At 40.4% G+C, this 21,057-nt stretch overlaps 1 protein-coding gene across 2 annotated transcripts in view; it reads left to right on the top strand.

Annotated features, from left to right (window-relative positions):
• Positions 1-21,057, top strand: part of nrg3b (neuregulin 3b) — a 190,824-nt gene that overhangs the window by 155,256 nt on the left and 14,511 nt on the right. The window contains exons 3-6 of one of the 2 annotated variants that reach the window (XM_023276982.3): positions 5,578-5,651; positions 11,508-11,534; positions 15,245-15,347; positions 17,740-17,866. In XM_023276982.3, coding sequence (XP_023132750.2) covers positions 5,578-5,651; positions 11,508-11,534; positions 15,245-15,347; positions 17,740-17,866 — 331 coding nt within the window. The remainder of the gene's footprint in view (positions 1-5,577; positions 5,652-11,507; positions 11,535-15,244; positions 15,348-17,739; positions 17,867-21,057) is intronic. The other variant, XM_055004759.1, reaches the window with a different exon arrangement.

Raw genomic sequence — 21,057 nt, 5'->3', positions numbered from 1 at the left:
TTTTGATTAAATATCATCTTTAAAAGCCTAGATTTGGTTAATGTTCCCGAAAGGTCAAAAAGTCAGAGACGAGTGTTTCAAAGTCCATTACACAGATGAAAATCTGACTATTCTTTTTGTTTTTACAGTTTCTAGCTTGGGTAGCATTTTAGAGATTTTTTTTCAAGACGACATGCCTTTCAAACCTGCAGGCATGTTTTGGGATGCAGAGGGCTAATGACAGCCATAAACATTTATATAAAGCTCTTTCATGTTCATATAAGATGGTGTCATGTCATGAGTAAGATGGTGTCATGTCTATCTTATGCACATGCATTCAATGGTCCCAGATATTCTTAAGGGAACACTAACATTTGGGAGCTATACCTATTTGCTCTCTTTCCTAGAGTTTGATGAAAGGTTTGATTTTGCTGTCATGTCTGCACCATATCAACCAAGAACTGCTCAATGTAGCTTAGATTAGCATAAAGACTGGACTCAGCAGAGCTCAGTGTTTAGAAAAGTGCTCATAAAACATAGTAACTGCTGTTTCCAAGGTCATAAATGAATCACAGTACTAAACTTTTATTACTCTTTTTAATATCAGTGTAAGACTGCTGTAAGCAGTGCAACAGAATTGCTGGAGTCACTGCAACTGGTCCACAGCTGCTGGTATTAATCCCCAGACAGGTGACAAATTAAAGTAAAAACTTGAGCCCTTGTCGTCTGCAGCGATGAGAGCTGGTGTCTGCGTTTTGCTGTCGGATGACATTTTGCTTGCGTGGTTTGGGTTCCTTTGTCCCCTTGGAGAGAAGGGTCATTGCAAATCAATACAAAGTTGTTGAAACATTTTTATCCTGATGATAGTAGTCTCTTCCAGGATGACAGGGCCCCATCCAAAGGGCACAAAGGAGGTCACAGAGTGGCTTGATGAGTATGAAAATGACGTGAATCATATGCTATGGCCTTTGCAGTCACCAGATTTCAACCCAATCGATGTTAGACAGCGCTCTCTAACACCAAATGAAGGAATGTCTCGTCACTGTTCTTCCAGATACGATCAATGTCTCGGCTACTGAAGCTGCTCTTTTGGCACCTTACTAAGAGACTTTTTGCTGATGTTTCCTTTAATTTGTCACTTGTGTGCCCTTTTATAGTCTGTATTTCACAATTTATCTCGTTAAAACTATCATTGACAGACAGATCCTATGCATCCAAAAAAAGATTAAAAGCCTCGAGTTATTCAAGTCAATAAGTGCTCAACACTTTCAGTAAGCTGTCGCACCTCGGCTCTGCCTCATCAGTAATTGCTCATATGGAGTTATTTTGGACGACATGTGGAGGCTGATATGCATAGGTGTCGGGAGGTAAATGAAAGTTCGGTTGACACGATCGCGCTCCCTTTGCTTATCTCCACCTCGAAAACCTCTTTTTCCCTCCCCTCGCACTGCAAACTATCCTCCATTTTTCTTCGCACTAATTAACAGGCAGAGTGGTGATTAGTTATGAGGCAGAGCTCCCCACCCCTCCGTCATCCTCCATACTCGGAGGTGTGTTTTCTCTGTGATTGGAACATGTGTTAAAAGCAGCTGGGTAGTCACAGACAGCTCTGGAGCAGTAGGAGGAAAACATTCACCGAGTGTATAGCTTCTGTTCATACAAACACTAGCTACAGGGTATGAACACACTTGAGATAGCTGTCATACGTGCACCAATCCACACAAAGGCACAGTTCATTTTGAGATGTTTCCCCTCCTTTTTTTGAAACAAACATACATAAATCGCAACTCTTGTGCCCCCATTTCCCTCTTTGGAGACACAGACCCAAACTACTCAAAGCGCGTCATTATCTCGCATTGTTTATCATCCATTCAGACATTCGACACCATGTTCACGCAAACACATTTGCAAAGCATTGTTTGCATTTCATTGTGGGATGGCTGAGCTTATTTCACAGTGCTACAAAGATGGTAGGAGGGGAGAGATGAAGACATAGACAAACAGACAGCAAGCTCAGACATAAACAGATAGCCAGACAGGCATTCTGCCTTTGGGTTTGTGATTCAGAATACTAACAAGGCGTCTTAGCTCACACCCAGGGATAGGAGGTGTGATGTATGGCAGAGCCGAGCGATGGGAGGGGAGGGACGGCTTACCCTTGAAATCTGACTGGCTGTCTTGGGTGCCTCCCTGATTTTTGCAGTGTATCATTGGCTGTTCTATCTGTTTGTCTCGCTCACTTAAAAAAAGGACAGTGCATGTATTTTATAGGAAGGGATGCCCAAATTGTTGCATATATGAGATTTTAACATTAAATATGTGATTAAATATGTCCATCCTCTCCTTAATTTAAACCCCTCTCTCTCCCTCTGTAGCTCTGACTTATTTCAAGCCATACAAAGCAGTTTTAATTTGGTAATTAATCTGATATATTTGCATTAGCCATTCAGGGCTGGTGCTTTACGCATCATATGGCATGTTCTTTTGCATATTCCATTTCACTGTAAAATGTTCTATCAGATTTAATGGTCTTTCTGTATGCTGATTAATGAGCATTTTGAGATGGATATTCAGTTTAAGAGTATTTCCCAAAGCATCTATTTCTGATCACTTAAATCATGTTGGCTTTTGCATGTTTCTTCCCTCCAAAATGCATACTGGGTTGGTCATTATGAAGCCGAAGGACAGACATTGTCAAAATTCTTTAACTGTTAATTTTGTATGATGCAGTTATTAATTAAACCAGTTCTTGACTGAACTTGAAAACAATCAATCTTTCTGTTCAGTCTTTCAATTTGTTTTCTCATCATATTCACTTTACCCAAAATGTATTCAGTGCCTATGGTTTTCAGTCAAGAATATTCGAATGTTGCAATACTGAGCCCAGGTAGAGTCTGCTATTAGCTCCATGTCCTGCTCTGCAAAACGGGAAACAACACAATCTTGTGTCTGTGCATGAAAGAAAGATTTGCAAAAGAGTTTGTAGAATACCGGGGGTTTTGCATTAGTCATTTTTCAGGCTGATTAAGAGGTAGAAGTCTGGCGGCGGGAGAGACAATGACAGGAAAGAATCAAGTTCTTTATCCCTCTTTGGTTGCCTGAGCACAAAGCTATTGAGGTTTTTGTGTGTTTTTGCTTATTACTTTGGAAATGAAATGACACAAGGAGTTGGAGGTTTAAGATTTAGCGGGTTTTATTCAAGGGTATTTTTCACACATCATTGGAACAGTAATGAGTCCCACTATTTAAAGGTGCAGTTAGGGAGATTTTTACTGCCACATAACGCAAAATGGCTGTTTCAACAATCACACCCTGCAGCTTCACAGGGGCGATGTTCACCATGAAGGGCATGCAGATCTCCAAATGCTGCTCAGAGTCACTTTTTTTTTATAACAACTGACATCTTTCAGTGTAACCTAAAAAACAATAATAATAGCATGTAAGAAATAATTCTTTAATATGAAAGGCATGTTTTGTAGTGAACGACCCTTTATCACTCAAAATCTGCAGTTCCCTTCAACTCTAAGGAACATTATAGCATTTTTCAATTCTTTGTTTTGGTTTTCTGGTCGGGAATAGTTAGATTCACTTTCTTCACTCATGTTTTCAGTCGATTCTAGCAGCAGACAGCACAAACAACAACGTCATTCTCAAAAAAAATCTACCGAATAGCAACTTTTCCAGCACAAATAGACACATAGACCAAGTTAGCGACTTGCTATTGTATATAGTGAAGCATTTTACCATGAAATATTAATGGGAAATCTTTTTTTTTTGTGCTAAATTATTGCAAATGGGAAAATAGGAAATTCTAAACAAGTCCATAATGTCAGATGATAAAATGCTGGTGTTAATGCAGGGTAAAAGCTTTTTTTGAGAAATTCTGAATATTTGATTGAATTAGCCTCTTTTACTATCTGCTTTGTTTAGAGTTTATCCGTGATGCATAATTTTGTGCAGAAGTTGGATTTCGTCAACTAATCTGCCAGATAACTTTGTATTTGCCACTTCATCCGCTAGAGCAGGTTCCTTTGGAGGCATAGAATCACCAAGCAGGTGCAGATTGGAGAAAAAAAGGGCAACACAAGGTGCATCCTAGATGGTTTCAGGTGGAGGGATGCTCTGTAATGACTGCTGGTTTAAGTTAAGGTATGCAGTATCAGTATAGCACCAACCTTTACACAACAATCAGTTTTGAGTTTTAAACTGCCAGCATGAAAAACATTTTTTTCATCTTTCATCAGCTGTGCAGTTCTGCTGCATTATAGTGAACACCAGAGAAATGGGAAACTGGGCAGACTGAGCTGAGGCACTCTGAGCAAGTGGAGCTGAAACTGCAGCTGAGATGTGAAAACAAAGGATTCTGACAATCTTATCACAGTTTTCACTCTGATCCCATCCCTAACCAACAACTTCTGATCTCCACTGCTGCTCGCTGTGTTTTACATGGCTCACTTCTTGCTTTTTGTCTTTTTTTTTCTTTTACTTCAAACTATCAGGTCAAGCCAAACTGAACGGTCCTTTTTCTGCTTGTCACTCATCCAGTACATTACGCTGGATGTGGGATCTGGTGGAAATGCGGTGGACAGATATTGATGGATAATGTGTGAGCGTTAAGTCCCTGCTGTTTGCCAACAATATATCATCGACCGATGGAAAGGAGAAAATATAGGCAATTCTGACATATTGCTTGCTCATGTACAAGTTTATGTTGAAACTGACACATCAAAGCAAATCCCCCAATTGTCTCGCCTAAGCTTTGAAAGAGCAGAGGGATGGATCAGCCCACTGAATGTGCTCGCACTATAGCCACTATTGAAGATGCTTAAGTCTCTTTGAGACAAAAACGATTGAGGATTGTGTCAAATATGGCGCTGAAGAAGTAGCTCCAAGCTTTATTTTTTGCTATCTTTTCATATAATTTCATGGTTTGTAACAGTTTTTTTATTTTATTTTTTTGTCATAAAACTGAAAATATTCTTCATTTATTCATTCAGTCAGCACAAGAATTGTGCATACTCATACAGAATGCGACGGGTATGGCTGAAAAACTGCAACACACACATTAAATGTCATAATTTCAGTGGATATATCAATGACAGTTGCTGAGGGATCTGCAGGCATCAACAGTGCCGGCATATTTATTTGATGATGAAGGCAAATATTTGCACTGTGCCAGGACTTTGTTTATATGAGTGTTCCAAATATGGCAGCTTCCCTTCCACTGTAGATCTTGCGTCGTCTGCATCACGCCAAGTACTCTCCATCCCAGTAGCCCGTTTCTTCCGCTGGGAACTGGCATTCCTGTCAGTCATGCGCTATCAGTGTGGCTGCAGGCGCTGCTTGGGTCTGCCCAACTGTCTTCCCCTTCCCCTCTTTTCTTCTCAACCCCACCCTCTCTGCAGTTTCTGTGTATCTCCCTCCAGCACCTCAAGTCCTCACTTTTTACCATCCGTTCCATTCTCGACTTTTTTTCCCCCCTTATCTCAAAGTCTATTCAGCTGATAGTTTGTGCTGTACTTTGATACCTCGTGCTTGGTTTGTCTTCCTTTTAATCTCAAATCTGTCCCTTTTTCTCTTTTTCTCTCTGTCTCGCAGGTGTAAGGAGGGCTATCATGGACTACGCTGCGACCAGTTTGTACCCAAGACAGATGCTATCTTGTCAGACCCAAGTACGCTCTCTGTTCTATTTTTTTTAATTCTATAATCTTGGTGTATTGATCTACAGCATGAAAACAAATTCACAACAAGCCCATGTTACATACCCTTGAGCAGTTCTCTGACTGTACTGTATTCATCAAGGAGATAAACACTAAAGTGGGGTTGACCCTAAATTAACCCTGACAGTGCAGGATTATACAGTCTGTTGATCCCGTAATACTGTATTAGTATTATTTTGATATCTTAATATTGCATGTATTAGTATTTTGGTGGCGCTTAAAAGCAAAACATCAAAAAATGAGGAGTCTAATATCCCAGAAAAGGAAACATTTAGCCATCTGGGATTAAAGATTCAGATTCACATAATGCTTTTCTTCTATGTACTCTTTGGTATATAAAAAGTGCAGAAGGGCAAAATATTTTTTTCAACTATAAATACATAAATTTGTGCTTACAGTACCATTAAGACCATAGATGTTTTCAGTTGCTCCACACACACTGATTAATAGAGTCATAATGTGGAGGTTTCCATGCGAATATGAATGCAAGCAATTATTAAAGCAATAAAAAAACGGAGCATTATTTAGTTCCCAGACGAAATGTGTACCATGAGATTAGGTTTCTTTATTGGCCTACATTGATGCCACCACACAGATATTAGAATTAAACTCATGTATAAAACCTCATGTATCTTTTATTATGGTCTTTAATCTTACTTTTTTTTTTACTTTAGTCTAGCCAAAAGGAAGGAAAGTCTTCAGTTTCCAATTGTTCATGAAAAACAATTCTCCTGAAGTCTGCCTTGAATCCCCATGACAGCTGTGTGGTGTAGTTAAAAAATAAAGCAAAAGTCAGAGGTACAAGGAAGAGAAATTGGAGGCCCCGAGCTTTTCCCACGAGACTGCAGCTTTACAAATTCACACTGTTTCACGGAGCGACTTGGCTCCTCTTGCACCAGGAGTCGGGGAGAAAACTTAACTCCTATTGCCTTCCGTTTGATTCCACCAGGCGTCACTGAGAGTCCATTAATGGGTCACAAGCCAATGTCGTGAAGCATGTTTTATGCTCTCACATGGCACTCAGTTTTCACAGTGGGATTTATTTTATCTGAGATGGAGCAACATCAATTCTCCGGCAAATGTCCAGCTCAGGAGATTTTTATGTTGCTCTTTAAAATAAGGTGAATTCCGCTGCATTTTGCACAACGGTCAAAGAAATAAATGCATCGCAACATATTTTTAGTGCACGCTGATTTATTAAAAATATATAAGACAATAAGCCTTGGAAGGCAAAATGTAAAAGAAAAAGTGCAAATTTTAACACTGTACCATTCAGAAGACAATAAACTGTGTTGCAAGTAGCAGCATCTTTTACAGTAGCTGCATATAAGCCCATAAATTAGTTAGATCAGCATATGGGTAACACAACACTTCAGAGAAAGGATTTCCCAGACAACAGCAATAGCCGCTATAAGCTGCAAAGATATATTTGCACAGTTGCTACTCTTATTGTAATAAAAATGGAGAGTTGCAGCCAGATTGGTCAGAATCAGGGATTGTTTACAGAAGTAACAGCAAACTCTCAGCCGTGTTTGTATTCATTTTTTTTCTTCTGAATTCTTCAATTCACTTCGAGAGGCTTGTTATTCAGTAATAGGCACAGCAGAGAAATGATTAGAGCAAAAATCTGAACAGATATTTTTTGCTGCTGAAATATTAGGATTCACACATCGGAAAAAAGTATGGAAATTCTAAAAATTACTCAGCATTTTAATCAGAATACTTGCCTCCAGCTAGAGGAAGGATTGCAGTTGAAAATTTGCCAGCTGGCTAATACTGGCACATTTACGGAAATGCTGATTAATGTGTGTTGTCCTCACAGATACAAAAAAAAAAAGAAAGACTAAAAAAAAAGTAAAAAGTGGATGTAGTTACGATTCCAAGAGAATGAAGACGCTGACAAATAAATATATGGAATACCATCTGCACATGTTGCAATTCTTACTGAATGTTCCAGCCCTATTGTAGGAGTCACCCTGCCTCCATAAATCACATTTATGTACAACTTCTCATTACTTTCAGTTTTTTGTATAATACTTTGAGTTAAAATACAACTCTTTCATAACATGTTTGAAGCTTTTCTCTCAATCTTCTGGTTAGTCATGGTGACGACTCCCACCCCAAGGAGTGACAGTAAAGCAATGCAATAATGGCAAAGAAAAGCTGATATGACTTATTTGTGACACAGCTGAAAATGCACTTAAGCTGTACAGAAATATTCATTTTTAGAAGACAGAGAGGATACACAATGTAGTTGGAAAACTTGTCACATGTCACATCTGCAGTATGAATGCCTCCCATCACAAATATTAGGTTAAATTCAGCTCCAGACATTTTCAGAAGACTTCAGTTAACTCTTGTTGCTCGGAATCATCCCAATTTAGTCGTATTTTTACTATAGTTGCATAGATTTAGCTTTCTGCTTTCTTCATTCAGTTCTGTTGCATCAATCTGTATTTGCAGTAGTGCTGTGTGTCCCTGGAAACCTTAAGAAAGCATGACAAAGTCTGGCCCTGTATGTATCAAGATATGAAATGGGGTTTGATAAATGATAAATCAAAGTATTTCTAAGAAGTGCTTGTGTAAAATAGATGGATGGATGAAATAATAGTACATTATTATAAAATATCCATCTAGTACCTATCAAAAGAAGACTATAAAATGTCAAAACACATTGAAGAAATCTTCAGGAGTAATTTTGTGCCTTGAACACACCCCCATAAACCTTATTAGATCAAAACATTTGGAGCCGTAATACAAAGCTGCATGCAAATATGATGCCAACCCTTCAGTGACCATAACCAATACTGGTGGAATATTTGAAAGAGGAATGAAGCCTATTTTGATCTCTGTTGATATGAAGTGATCTAAAATTTACCCAGATTACCAAGGGTTTGAGGGATTATCCTGCTTTCAAAATCCAAATCATGTAATAACATACACAAATACATGCACACGTCAACAGCAACTACAAGTGGGAGCAGCTCCAGTGAAATTGAATTGACAGTGTGCATGTGTATCTGTGTGCACTGTATGTGAGCAAGAAGTCAAGGGTTTTTTTTCATCAGTGACATGGCAGCATTAAATAGAAATCACACCTTGGGGTTGAGGGAAGAAAAAGTTTCATCTACCTTGCACGCTTTTCCGCTTTCAGGTTTCTTTTTTCTTTAAATCAATCTCCGTGCACCTTACAGTCACAAATCATTCAATGCCCTTTATCCTTTGACTTGGTATTGACCAAAAAAAAAAAGACTCAAAAGAACAGTTTGTTCTGGCGTGTGCTCAGTGGTACTCTGTCAGTCACATATCCTTATAGAGGTAGAAGGAGAAGTGGAAACTGTCCTCCGGGACAAAAGGGGAAAAAAAGCGACTCCCCACCACGCATTCAGGCTATACTGCTGTGAGCCCAGCTTTGGAAATGAGGTGGGGAGAATGTGCTGGGGATCTCGTGTATTGGTGCACAGTGGGGAATTGGTGGGGTCCTTAATTGGAGGCATGGTGGTGTAGAAACACTGCAGTTTAGTTTATATCCGGAAAAGAACCTGAATGAGCTTCTTTCTTAGCTGTGAAAGAGTTGAGGGTATTCCATTAATGATGCACCTTTGAAACCACATAAAGGATGTTTGGTTTACGATTGAGGAGGGAGAAGAGGGAGGTGGGCCTTTTCTTTGGTTTTATCCAGCTGATACAAAAAGAGGAAGAAGGCAATCCTCTAATTTGAACTATTTATCTCCTGTGGATATTAGGCCTGAAGTAAGTAGCTACACAGGATATTGGACTGAATAACACACACGCACACACACTGACATTGGCTCCTCAGTTCCCTGCTCACCCAAGTGAAGGAGGGGATTAGGGATTTGATTCACTCCTGCCATTGTCTCTCCCACCCGCCAGATCCTTGCCTCTTAATCGGGCCAGAAGCATCTGACATGATGCACAGGTATTCTCTGAGCTTACTCGAGGCTCCCACAAGACGCCGTAAATGATTCTCCGGGGCGCTTTGAGTTGCCAGTGCGGAGGATTGGGAGCCTGCGCATATTATGATTGGTGAATGTCTCCAGACAAGGCAATGCCAGTGAAAGGGATGTGTATCAGGGTTGTAATGACATCATCTGCACAGGCTGTGACAGTAAGGGCGATTTAGGGAGGTAAAGTGTTGGCTCTTGCCACGGGCAATCACGGGGAAAGGTTTGAACGGATAATACAGATCAGGCAACATCAGTGGGATGCTGCATTCACTTCTTTGGCCTTGCCAGACGTTTGCACCATAGTGACAGCAAGCGCCTGGGAACAAAAGTGACGGCAATGTCTTGATCATGCAGTTATATATGAGGCGGCTTTACTGTTTGAATCATTAGTTTGTGAGTTGCTAAGAGACTGACTGATGATTTAGGAGGAGCATATACGGTTATAAATATTACCTAATAATAAAGGCTAATATGTTGAATTATCCTCAAGGCTTTAGGGAGTAACTGGACTCTATCGTGTGTTCAATAAAAATATGATGACGGCTGCCTCCAGTGAAATGCAAGCATAAATTAATTTGTAAATTGATAGTTTTGAGCTGTTTTTCTCTTGTTATCACTGTAATCATGAAAATGCCTCGTTAGAAATCTGCCTACAAATTGTAGAGTAAATAGCAAATTTATTTTAACATTTACAAGTCTCTGAAATGTCATTTAAGGAAGTTTGCTAACTGCATTTCAAAATATATTCATTCACATTAAAAGGAGCCATTTCCTGAAATAGCCCACCTTAATAGAGTGAAATAGCTCTCTGCAATTATTATCATCCATTCATCTGAGTGTTCATTTGTCTTTTGCCTATCTGGATCTCACTCCCGTTCCTAAGGGTGTTTTTATTTTTCCCTCAAACTTTCTTCAAACAAAAGCCACAGCACTGTCAGATTTCCCTATGGTACAATCAAAATGTCTTTTTTTTCTTGTCTTTATAGCCGTTTTTTTGTGTGTGTGTCCACCACATAATCTTTCAGGGCTTGGCATTCTATTTAAAACTCAGACCACCTCTGTCAGAAAAGCAATTACTAGTGAGGGTTTCATTTTAATTTAAATAAGATTACATTACAGTGACATGAAAAGGGGGCACTGTCGGGATGGAAAGAACACGAGCGCTTCGTTTTATCTGTTCCCCCAGCACTGGGATTGAAGGAAAAGACTTAACTGCACGAAGAAAGACTGTGTGTATGTGCAAGTTAAAAAGAGAGTGCATGTCAAAGTGTGTGTGCGAGAGAGAGACAAAGAAATACAGACAAGAGTATACCATGCTGTATGGGTGCACGTGCATGTGATCCCATGTGTGACGCATCTCAAAGCTATGCTCAGAGACAGCAGAGAACAATTACTGCAATGCCTCAGGCTGGAATCAATAGAAAAAAGGGCCTGAGCAAAGCAACGTCACTGACATAAAGCTACATGATGTGTCATTTTCAACTTTTATTTTCACGATCCTTCCTCTAATCCTCTCCGCCCCCATATCTTTGTTGTTTTTCTTTCTTCACTCGAAGCCACTGCAGGCTGTGCGAATTCAGAGTATCATGGAAAAGCATTTCAAGCATCTGGGGCTGGCTGGCTCATTACCTGGTCGCACAGGGGGGGAAGCCATGTCTGAGAAAGCCGTCAAACCAACTTTATGGTCTACTTGCAGCATGTGTCTCTCCCTAAGGTGAATTCTGAGTAAGATAGAGTCGCATCTTGTTGTAACTGTTTCTTGCTCTCGCTCTCTTTCTTTCTCTCTCTGCCTCCTCTTCCTTCCCTTTTTTCCAACGCTGCCTGCCCTTCGATGCAACAGCGGATGAACTTGGGATTGAGTTCATGGGTAAGACAACTTTCCGCCGACTGTGTAGAGTGCTCAATTTTTCATGTGCCTTACATCTGTGAAATACCGCATACAAAACACACAATCGGGCACAACAAGGCCGATCACCTTGGAAAATTAATGTGGGCCAGTCGCCATGGAAACACCGTGGTGGTGAATTAGGTGTATTCTGTCTGCATGAAGAACAGTGTGATGTAATGACGATGGAGCAAAGACAGACGGCAACAATCCATGTTCTGTAGCCATTTGCATTTGAGCAGCAGCTCTTGAAATCTAAATAATGTACCATTTTTGTCTGTCTTTTATGGTACAGTGTGTGTGGTACGTCGGGTTTAACGCAAGGACAGACACACAAAAAGTCAACCCGTGAAATGAGACAGTGAATTTACAAATTAAAACTCTTTGCATTCCCATTGATATTCCTAAAGGGACTTTTCCGCCTTCCAGGTAGCTAAAAAATCTTTAAAAGCCAAATTATCTGGTCCTCTTCCTTTGATAATGATGCACTGTTCTTTGTCCAGAGGGAATATACAATCTTACGCCCCACACACACTCTCTAACACACTCATACTGTGTTTTATTTCCTCTTCTGCCGTCTTTTCCTCCCTCCCTGCCTGGATTTTGTGCATACATAAAAACCAACATTGCATGCTATGAAGTTTTCCATTAACATGGCTTCATACACTGCTGTTACATCACACAGTTGCTCCAGGAAATAGAAAGAGGGAGAAGACGCTCAGGAAGAGAAGCCTGCCCCGCATACAACATTCCTCAGTTCAGTGATTTTAATCTGGGGACTAAATTAGTTCAGAATGCTACTGCAGGTGGGCGGATGCATTAGAGAAAATGAGAACCGGATTGATCGATCGATAGCTAGACAGATGACAGACAGAAGTTTTTTTCTTTTTGGCTCCGAGGTAAGCAATGTGCATGCAACCCTTTTTTTAGATATATATTTACTGTATTCCATTGTGACTTCCAATTCTGCTTTATCAATGAATCTTTTGATAGCTGTTATATAAGCCCAATATGTGGCAGTCTGAGGCAGCCACTCACAATACAGCAAAGCCCTGTTTGAAGTTGGATTGAGTGCTCTCAATGTGATCTTGTCTTTTGATTTTCTCGCATTCTTTGGCCCAGCAGCCGAAGCCCCGTGTGTCTCACTAGTTCACTGTGATGTATTTTAGGCTGAATGCCCCATTTTGTCATGGATACTTTACCGTGGTCTTCATTATACTGTGGCATTTTATTCTAGTCAAGTCTAGAGTGGTTGCAATGGCATAGCTGGCCATAAGGGATTGTCTTGTTCTTGTGTCAATATAACATGGCTTATCCAGTATAGCTAAGGCTGCTCACTTTGTTCTGTTTCCTAACATGCTCTTGCATCTAATTTGAAGAATGCCTTGTAGGCATCGGCCATAAAAGGCCTGTAATGGCTTTATGTACAGACTGCATGTCGGTTTTTCCTTGCAGCTATTCAGCAGAGCTTTGTAGACAGCTGTTTTTATGTTCAGATTTTGGAAAAGCCTGTTTCATCCTTTAAAAAAAAGCAAAAAACGGCAAGGCTTGTCTCAGGTGGTGCTCCACATGAGCACTGATGATGCAGCAGCAGGCAACGATATTTCCTATATATTTCAAAGATGCAACCATCAAGAGGTCATTTCGTTGATGGTGAAGGCCGGAGGGTTCATGGGGACACACATGTACGAGTGACACATCACTTCTAAACAGAGAAAAGACGTGGCTTTTGTTGCTCATTTTTAAAGTGCAGCTTGAAGAAATTTTCTGTGGCGCTGCTGGAAAATTGCAGGATGGATCAAGAATCTGCAAATCGAGAACTTGATGACAGCTCCAACACTGTGTGATTGGTTCGACAATACACAGAAGAGCCAGACAAGTACATCTCAGGCTTGATAATACTGTTTCATCATATAGTATATTTGTATGTATTGGCAGATAGATCACAAGAAATACTGCTATAGTGTATGTCGTTCTTTATTAGCCAAGTCTAATTTATCCAGGTCAACATTTCTGGCATGTATATAAAGACAATACAAATATAGGAAGTTATATTTTGTTTTTATTCAGTTCTTAATGTCCTCAAATATCCATCTTGGTGTCAAAAACACAAATCCAGTACCACTCAGAATATGATTATCCTACAATATATTATAATACAGTGTTGGCCAAAAGCAGTTAGTCACACAACAAACCGCTGTTTACAAGCCAGCAAAATAAGCAATGAAATTCTGAAATTCCTAATTTCAAATCATTATTATATTTTGTATGTGACTGTTTTTAAGCTTGAAATATGATCACAAGCTATTTGTCATTTTTCCAGTCTTCAAAAAGCAATAGTGTGTCACTGCTGGCTACTTCTGCAGCATTTCTTTGAATTGGCTCTATTTTAATTCACACCCATCCTGCCTCCCTTCCACAGGAGCTGAGTGGGCAATTTGGACCTCTGATGTATATATATATATATATATATATATATATATATATATATAGTCACTCCAGGAAGTGTTCCGATGTTATCTTTATCCTTTGCCAGAAGCATTCTAATATTTAAAAGGTTTCACTCTCAGTTTGAACTCAGTTGCACCATGCTACCCCCTTAAATGTGTTGATGCAGCACTGATGTAATGCAGAAGAAGAAAGTGGGGGGAATAGAAAAAAAATGGTGCAAAACAGAATGCTTGGTTGCACTCCGGTGTTTGCTTTGAACGTAGGAAGCTTTCGACCGGTGTCTGTGCCCCTAAAACAAGAGCTGAAGGAAGTTGATAAACCTGGGCAGACAAGCACGGATGAAGAAGACCTCCCAGGACAGTTCTCTGTTGACAGCATCAAAAGCCACAGACAAGCCCTCAAAGGTCACGAACGGGTTGCGGTGATGTTTTCTGCACTCTTCCCTCCAGTTGTCAAGGTGGTGAGATCAGACGCGAGGGGATTTTATTGTTTTGAGTGATTGAGTAATGCCATGGGAGGTCGTGTTTAAGGTCGGGTGTGACAGCGGGACGGAGCAGCTCTGGGCAAGGTCGGGGGAGCGTGTTGCAGAGCGAGTTGCACGGTTGTAGATGGTGTGCATTTTGATTCTCACAAGGGTTTTTGATAAGCGTGCACAGCCTCCAACCCCGCAACATGCTCCGCGGTAAGTCGCGCAGCACCGCAATCCAGCTGCTCAGCCAGACAGATATCTGCACGGATCAACTGCTACTTGTCCCAGCTGCTTGTGACCTTAAGCTTCTGCTGCTGATGTGCAGGGGACTGACAAGAAGCTCCGGGAGCATTCATTTGCTGCTAATTCCCTGTCGCCATCAGTCTCTGCATGCTGACACACACACACACGCACACATACACACACACTCATCGTGGCCCCTGCTGTGCAGACAGTCCATCGGTGTTGCCTGCTGGGTTTGTCTGAACGGAATGATTATCACACTTCAGTTAGCACATGTCACTGAGCCCTGCCTGTAACTGCCATGTCCCTATCCCATGCTCAAACACTGACATTTACTGACAACAGCATTGGTCGCTTTATGCTAATGCACATCATGGGTGGATGTTTGTGTGAGCCTGTGTGAGTATGTCAGTCCACCGTTTATGTGCGTTTGGTATGTTAATTCTTTGATACAATCAGAGCCGCAACCCATATCCTGTGTGTCGCAGTGGAAATCAATGGTGCCTGAACTGTATTCTCTCCTCCGCAGAGAGTGGTGACACCTACCAGCGGCAGGTGCTGTCCATCTTCAGCATCGCCTCGGGGATCTGTCTTCTTGGAGTGGCATGTATGGCTCTCTACCGCCGCAACAAGTGAGTGATGCCAGCCAGAACCACATTAGTAGAGTATGCCCCCGGCTGTGCAGAAAGAGCACTTTACTATCATGGCATGGAGCCCAATGAAATCCTAAGTGTGAGTCAGCTAGAGGATGTTTTAGCAGGGCATCAAATCTAAATTGTGTAGGATGCATTTGGGACAGATACTCATGTAAGATTTATTTGTAAAGTGGTTTTCGCGAGCAGGTGTGTCACAAAATGCTTCACAGAAAACAAAATACACAGATAGGGCAAGTTCAGGAAAACACTAGACCCTCGGTGTGTATGTGCACACGTGTGCGACAGGATAAGAGGCAACACAAAAGCACATCGGCAAAGTCAATTAATCATTGAAGGGAGGCAGAAAGAAAAGGAATGTAGACAAAGAAGTAATGGCAGAGTGTTAAAGGGAAAGTTAATGGAGGTTGGGTTGATTGAATTGGTCTTGATAAACAAAAATGGGTTTTATTTTTCAGTACTGTAGCTCTCTAAGTAGTGAGAGCTACAGGTCAACGTGACCGGAGAGGCCCGACTGCTCACCAGTCGGAATTAATGTACCGGAAATTATCCAAACCCACAAATCTTGTTAAATTGAATCACCTCTCCCAAAATGTTGTTTGACAGTGTGGCTCAGATAAATAGCTTCTCCTCTTCCTTATACTTAAGTTTATTCTGTTGTTCAGGATCAGCACTTCCCAGATAAGATCAGCCATTACTGCAGCTTCATTCTTGATATTGTTTGAAGACTACACAAAGGAGTAGGATAAACAAGAGCTACTTCTGTATTTTTAAAGATGCAAAGAAATATAAATCAAAGCCTGGTTAATTATGTGTGGTTTTAAAATGTAGTAATTAGACAGGATGCAGAAGTAGGACTACATATCACAATGCTGCTGTTCCATACCATAAGTGGATCATCAGTTGCTGATTATAATGAATTTAATTATGAAATGCACTTAATTAAGTAGTAAATGCTGTATTATGTTATACATGATGATGTGTTAAGCCTATTCCCAGCAGATAAAACATTGAATTTGAATCATATCTCAATGCTTTTACTCTTCCATACTCTTCTGTTGAGTGGTTTAATTTGATTCATAGATTTTTTTTAGAGTAGTATTAGTCCTGACAAGTTTCAGTTTAGTTTGCCATTTGCTTAACACAATTTTACTTCTTGGCATTGTCCTTTGCTCAGGAGACATTTAGCAGGCCTCGGCTGCAGAGAGAGTTTAGCTACCTAGAATTTAAAAATGAACATTTAATGGTGAATTAACATTTAATCCACAAGTCTTAAGCATCAATTAATTTTTAATCCAATCAAAATTTAATCGAAAATGAAAGGCCACTATCATCTTTTTTTAATTTAGCATAGCTAAAGCATAGAATTTGACTTTTTTTCCTCACATTTTGTTTGTTCATAGGAGCTTGTTTTTTGTGGTTGAGGGAAAAAATCAGAAGCAATAGGTAGATGAGAAAAATCTCACAGAAAAGCTGAAAATAAAGCAAAAGAAAACTGAAATTCATGCTTACCAGTACCGCCAACAAGATTTCACTTCTTTGACTTAGATGACATATTATTATACATTCATATTATCATACATTAGAACGGAAAGAAATGAGAGATTCTCTCCCTCGTCTCCCTTTGTACAGCAAGAATCCACACTCCCCAGTGTTAATTCTGGAAAACCGCTGTCTCTTTTCCTGGAATATTATCACAAAGGCATGTAATGGACATTTCACGGTACATTGCCTTGATTAAATTTTTACTTGTGTTAGACATCTTCTCTCGTAATGGTATTTTTGTAGACTTTTTTTTTTTTTTTAAACATGTTTCCCCGTCATGAAACCTTTTGTCACAGCTCTGGTAAAAAAAAAAAAAAAAAAGAAGTAACGTCTGCATGTGCTTGTATTTTAACTGCTGCTCACATCGTCACTGTGACCTTTCAAGGTGCCCGTGCATTTAGAGCGTTTGACAAATGTTGTCAGATCTCACTGTTTTAGTGGTCAGGAAATTTTGTTAGCGAGTAGCAAAAATATATATTTGTTCATCGTCACATTTCCCATGTCTAGTAATGAATAGTTGTACAGTGACATCCATCCCTGGATAGGCGACCGTGACAGTTTATTGGCAGGGCTTATCTCAAGGCTTATGTACTGTCTATGTCTGGAAGAAAAGGCTAACAGGTCAATAAATATGATGTTGTGACCCACCATGGTCATTTTTCCCCTTTTTTGTTGATAATTTGAGGCTTTTTCTGCCTAGAAATGCTTTTTATTTTGTTAATTGTAGACTGTGTTGTCAACAAACCCTATATTTTCTTGGATTATGTATTTGTTTAGGTTGCAGTAGTGCAAGAACCTTACTATCTGCCCATGCTCTCCTCCACAGGAGACACAGGGAAAAACTCCAGGCTCATTTCTCTGATAGCCGCAGTCTGAGAGACTGCAGTGTCAACGCCTCGGGCCTCATGTCCAAATCCACTCCCAGGCTCCAGTACAGCATTCAACTCCAAAAGGTGAGTCTTCGTCGATTATAGATTTATTCTGGGTCATATCTGAATCATCATTATCACCTTTTTCATTTTTGTATATATAGTGTGCACAGTGCAGAGTTTAGAGGGCTTGACAGGATGATGTATGATGTATGTCTTAATAATCTCTCTACTGGCTGAAGCCTTTTCCTCACACTCATATCTGACATGGACTGAGAGGCAGTGGGGAATTATAGTTTAAAATAAATGCATCATGCGTTATACAGGAAAAATCTGCTTGTCATGTTCACAATGACAGATTGCTGTGACAAACTGCAGATTGGAATTTATAATCTGCTGTGGTGTCAAGGACCCTGAATTCACCATGCAAGCACAGCAACAATGCTGTGAAAACACTAAGGAGTGCCAAAAGTGTGTGCAGTCAGTTGCTGCTTTAAAAGTTTTGACTTTGCAAATATGGAGGATACACCGGCACCAGAGAAAAATTAGGTTACACAATTCATTTATTGATTAATGAAGAAACAAAGCACCGCGACATTTTGGAGAGAAGCTGCATGAGTCAAAGGAGGGAAATTTAATTTAGGCAGCTATTTCTCATAATAAAAAATCACAAACTCTTGGTTAAGTAAAAACAAAGGCCAGGGTGTAAAAGAAAAAAAAAGTGCCTTAAAATGAATTGCAAGCAGCCACAGTTTGCAGGAGCAGACACTGCAGAACAGAAAACCAAGCCTAATATCCATAGCAAAGCAGGTGGAGGATGTAGATGGAACTGATCAGGCTGATGTCTCCACAGAAAGGTAATTGCACTCTAATGTACACTTGTAAAGGTCTCATGAAAAGAGTGCAATCGCTTGTCACGATGCATTAGCACTTTCCTGAATGCACCCTCTTTGTTTGGCATTCGAAATATGGGAACATATTTTGTTCATTTAGTACTACCTCTTGGATTTTTTTCCCTTTAATAACACGCTATTATTTGTTTTCTTTTATTATGTGAGAAAGTTCTACTGATCACTACTTTTCCATCATTTATCGCTGCTACAGTGCAGCTACTGTGGATTATAGACAGGACGTTCCAAGCTTTTCACACACAGAATGCATATCTTTTATAATTTGTAGGACTCTTATTTAAATATGCATGTGTAACGGTAGGTACTGAGCAGACTTTGCTGATTGCAACAAGATGACATCTTTCAGGCATGTATGATTGATAATCAACAAGCTCTTTCCACACAGAGCTTGTTTTCGTCGTTGTCTGAAATTCCTTGTGCTGTCATTCCTGTGTTTATCCTATACTGAGGCTCTTTAATAATGCAGCAGCGTCTAGTGTCACCCACTGAAACAAACACCCCTGAAGCTAGCCCCACCCACGGAACTGCAGTTGGCACAATTTGAAAGCTTTCTGAGGGTGTCATTTGAAATTATAGCTCTGAGCGGTTGACAGCTAAAAAGTAGTACAACATTTGATGTAAATGAGAAAGCAGTTAAGTAGCTGTGTTTAAGCAGAAAAATAAAGAAAAGTTTAAATCAGCCAGAACACAGCATTGTAACGTGTTGTGGAAGTTCCTCTGACGCCAAACCAGTCTCGGAGTCCGTTTTAAATGTTTGTCAGTCTGATGCAGGCCCATATCATAATAGCAGGCTATTATATTAGCAGTGAGATTGTGGTGACAGGAATGTATGAGGACTCATCATGCAGTGAAGACCCACCACAAAATGCTTTCAGTGCCCGACACAGGAAGGAAAGCAGGGAGGAAGGCAAAGACAGAAATAAAGGACAGTAATAACACAACAGCACAGAAACACAAGCTGTAATAGAACAGTGTGAGGGAAGCTTAAGGTGGGATGTGAAAGATCACCGCCTATAAGCACCCAGGAGGGGGCATGAGCTGAACAGGCCGAGAGAAGATTAACAAGTGAAACCTATTTTTCCACAGATTTGACACAGCGACCCCAGACCACTGCTTCTCTCCTCCCACTCCCTCGGCTTGCATCCATCTAGGGAGAGGACATGTGCTGTGGGTGGTGCAGTCCTGCAAGATCTGTGTTTTTTCTTTTAAGTTACTCCGACAAAAATGAAAATACTCCACAAGGAAGAACAGAGCAGTGTTCTTAAAGGGGCTCAAAACATTTGGTGTATGCTGCATAACTGAGCATCAAAGCACAGGGTTGTTTTTTTGTGTGTGTGTATATGCATGCGTTTGAGGCACTAGGATGGAGGATGAGATGAGTGCAGTGAGCTAGAAACAAAAGACAGGCGCTCTAAAGGCAGGTTCAGAGGGGAGGATAAAGATGAAGTCCATTTTGGACATCATCTTCCATACCAAGTTTATGAAAAACTGATGCAGTGCTCCCCAAAAACATGCCCACTCCTTGACTCCTTGAGCTCAAGCATTATAGACTCAGACATTTTCCCTCAAGGTGTGCTGAGTAGTAATCCAAAGACTTATGCACTGTATACTGACATGATTGTAACACAGTGAGATCTGCAGCAATGCTCAAGGTCTGAGAAAATGAAGAGGTTACTAAACTCTACATGTTTTGCAACACCTTTATACTTTATGTACAAATCAGCCCCAGAGTATTATATATGACTTCTCTGTGCACCTATCCTGGCACATGCAGCATTTGTAGATATTTCTGTCTGTCTATTCCATCTGTGATTTCAAACACTTACACATATTTGCACATCTGGGATCATTCCTGTGCATGTGTTCCAGCCATCTGTAATTCTGACTGTCAACCAACATGTGAACTGCACATACTATGCTGCGCTGTAAACAGTTGAGAACTGTAAATGATAGTATGTAAGGCCTTGACTTTACAATGTGAAAAGCACTGAGGTGGCTTACGCTTGGAATTTGCTCTGCATAAGTACTTTGAGATGATACTGAATTGAACTCCTTTCAGGAAAAAAAAATGCATTTAAGGGAAAGGAAATCGAAAGAGGAATGGAGATGTAATTACGTAGTTAAACACCTCCAGTCTCCTCTGAGACTTGAATCAACACCTCCGCCGTAATAAAATTGTGTCTCCAATAAAAAGAGATAGGCTATACACTCACGAGACATGCTGCGCCCAAACAGGCATGCAGCAACGTGAAAGAATAGGGCCACACAGACTGGGAGGACAAGACAAAAACTCTATTCCCATCCGGAACAATTCCAAGCTGAAGTGGTGCTAACTAGTCAAGCCTTCTTCTAGAAAGAGACAGA

The sequence above is a fragment of the Amphiprion ocellaris genome, chromosome 18 (genome assembly GCF_022539595.1).
Source record: "Amphiprion ocellaris isolate individual 3 ecotype Okinawa chromosome 18, ASM2253959v1, whole genome shotgun sequence".
In the NCBI taxonomy this organism is placed as follows: domain Eukaryota; kingdom Metazoa; phylum Chordata; class Actinopteri; family Pomacentridae; genus Amphiprion; species Amphiprion ocellaris.
This window is presented reverse-complemented; position numbering and strand designations above follow the sequence as displayed.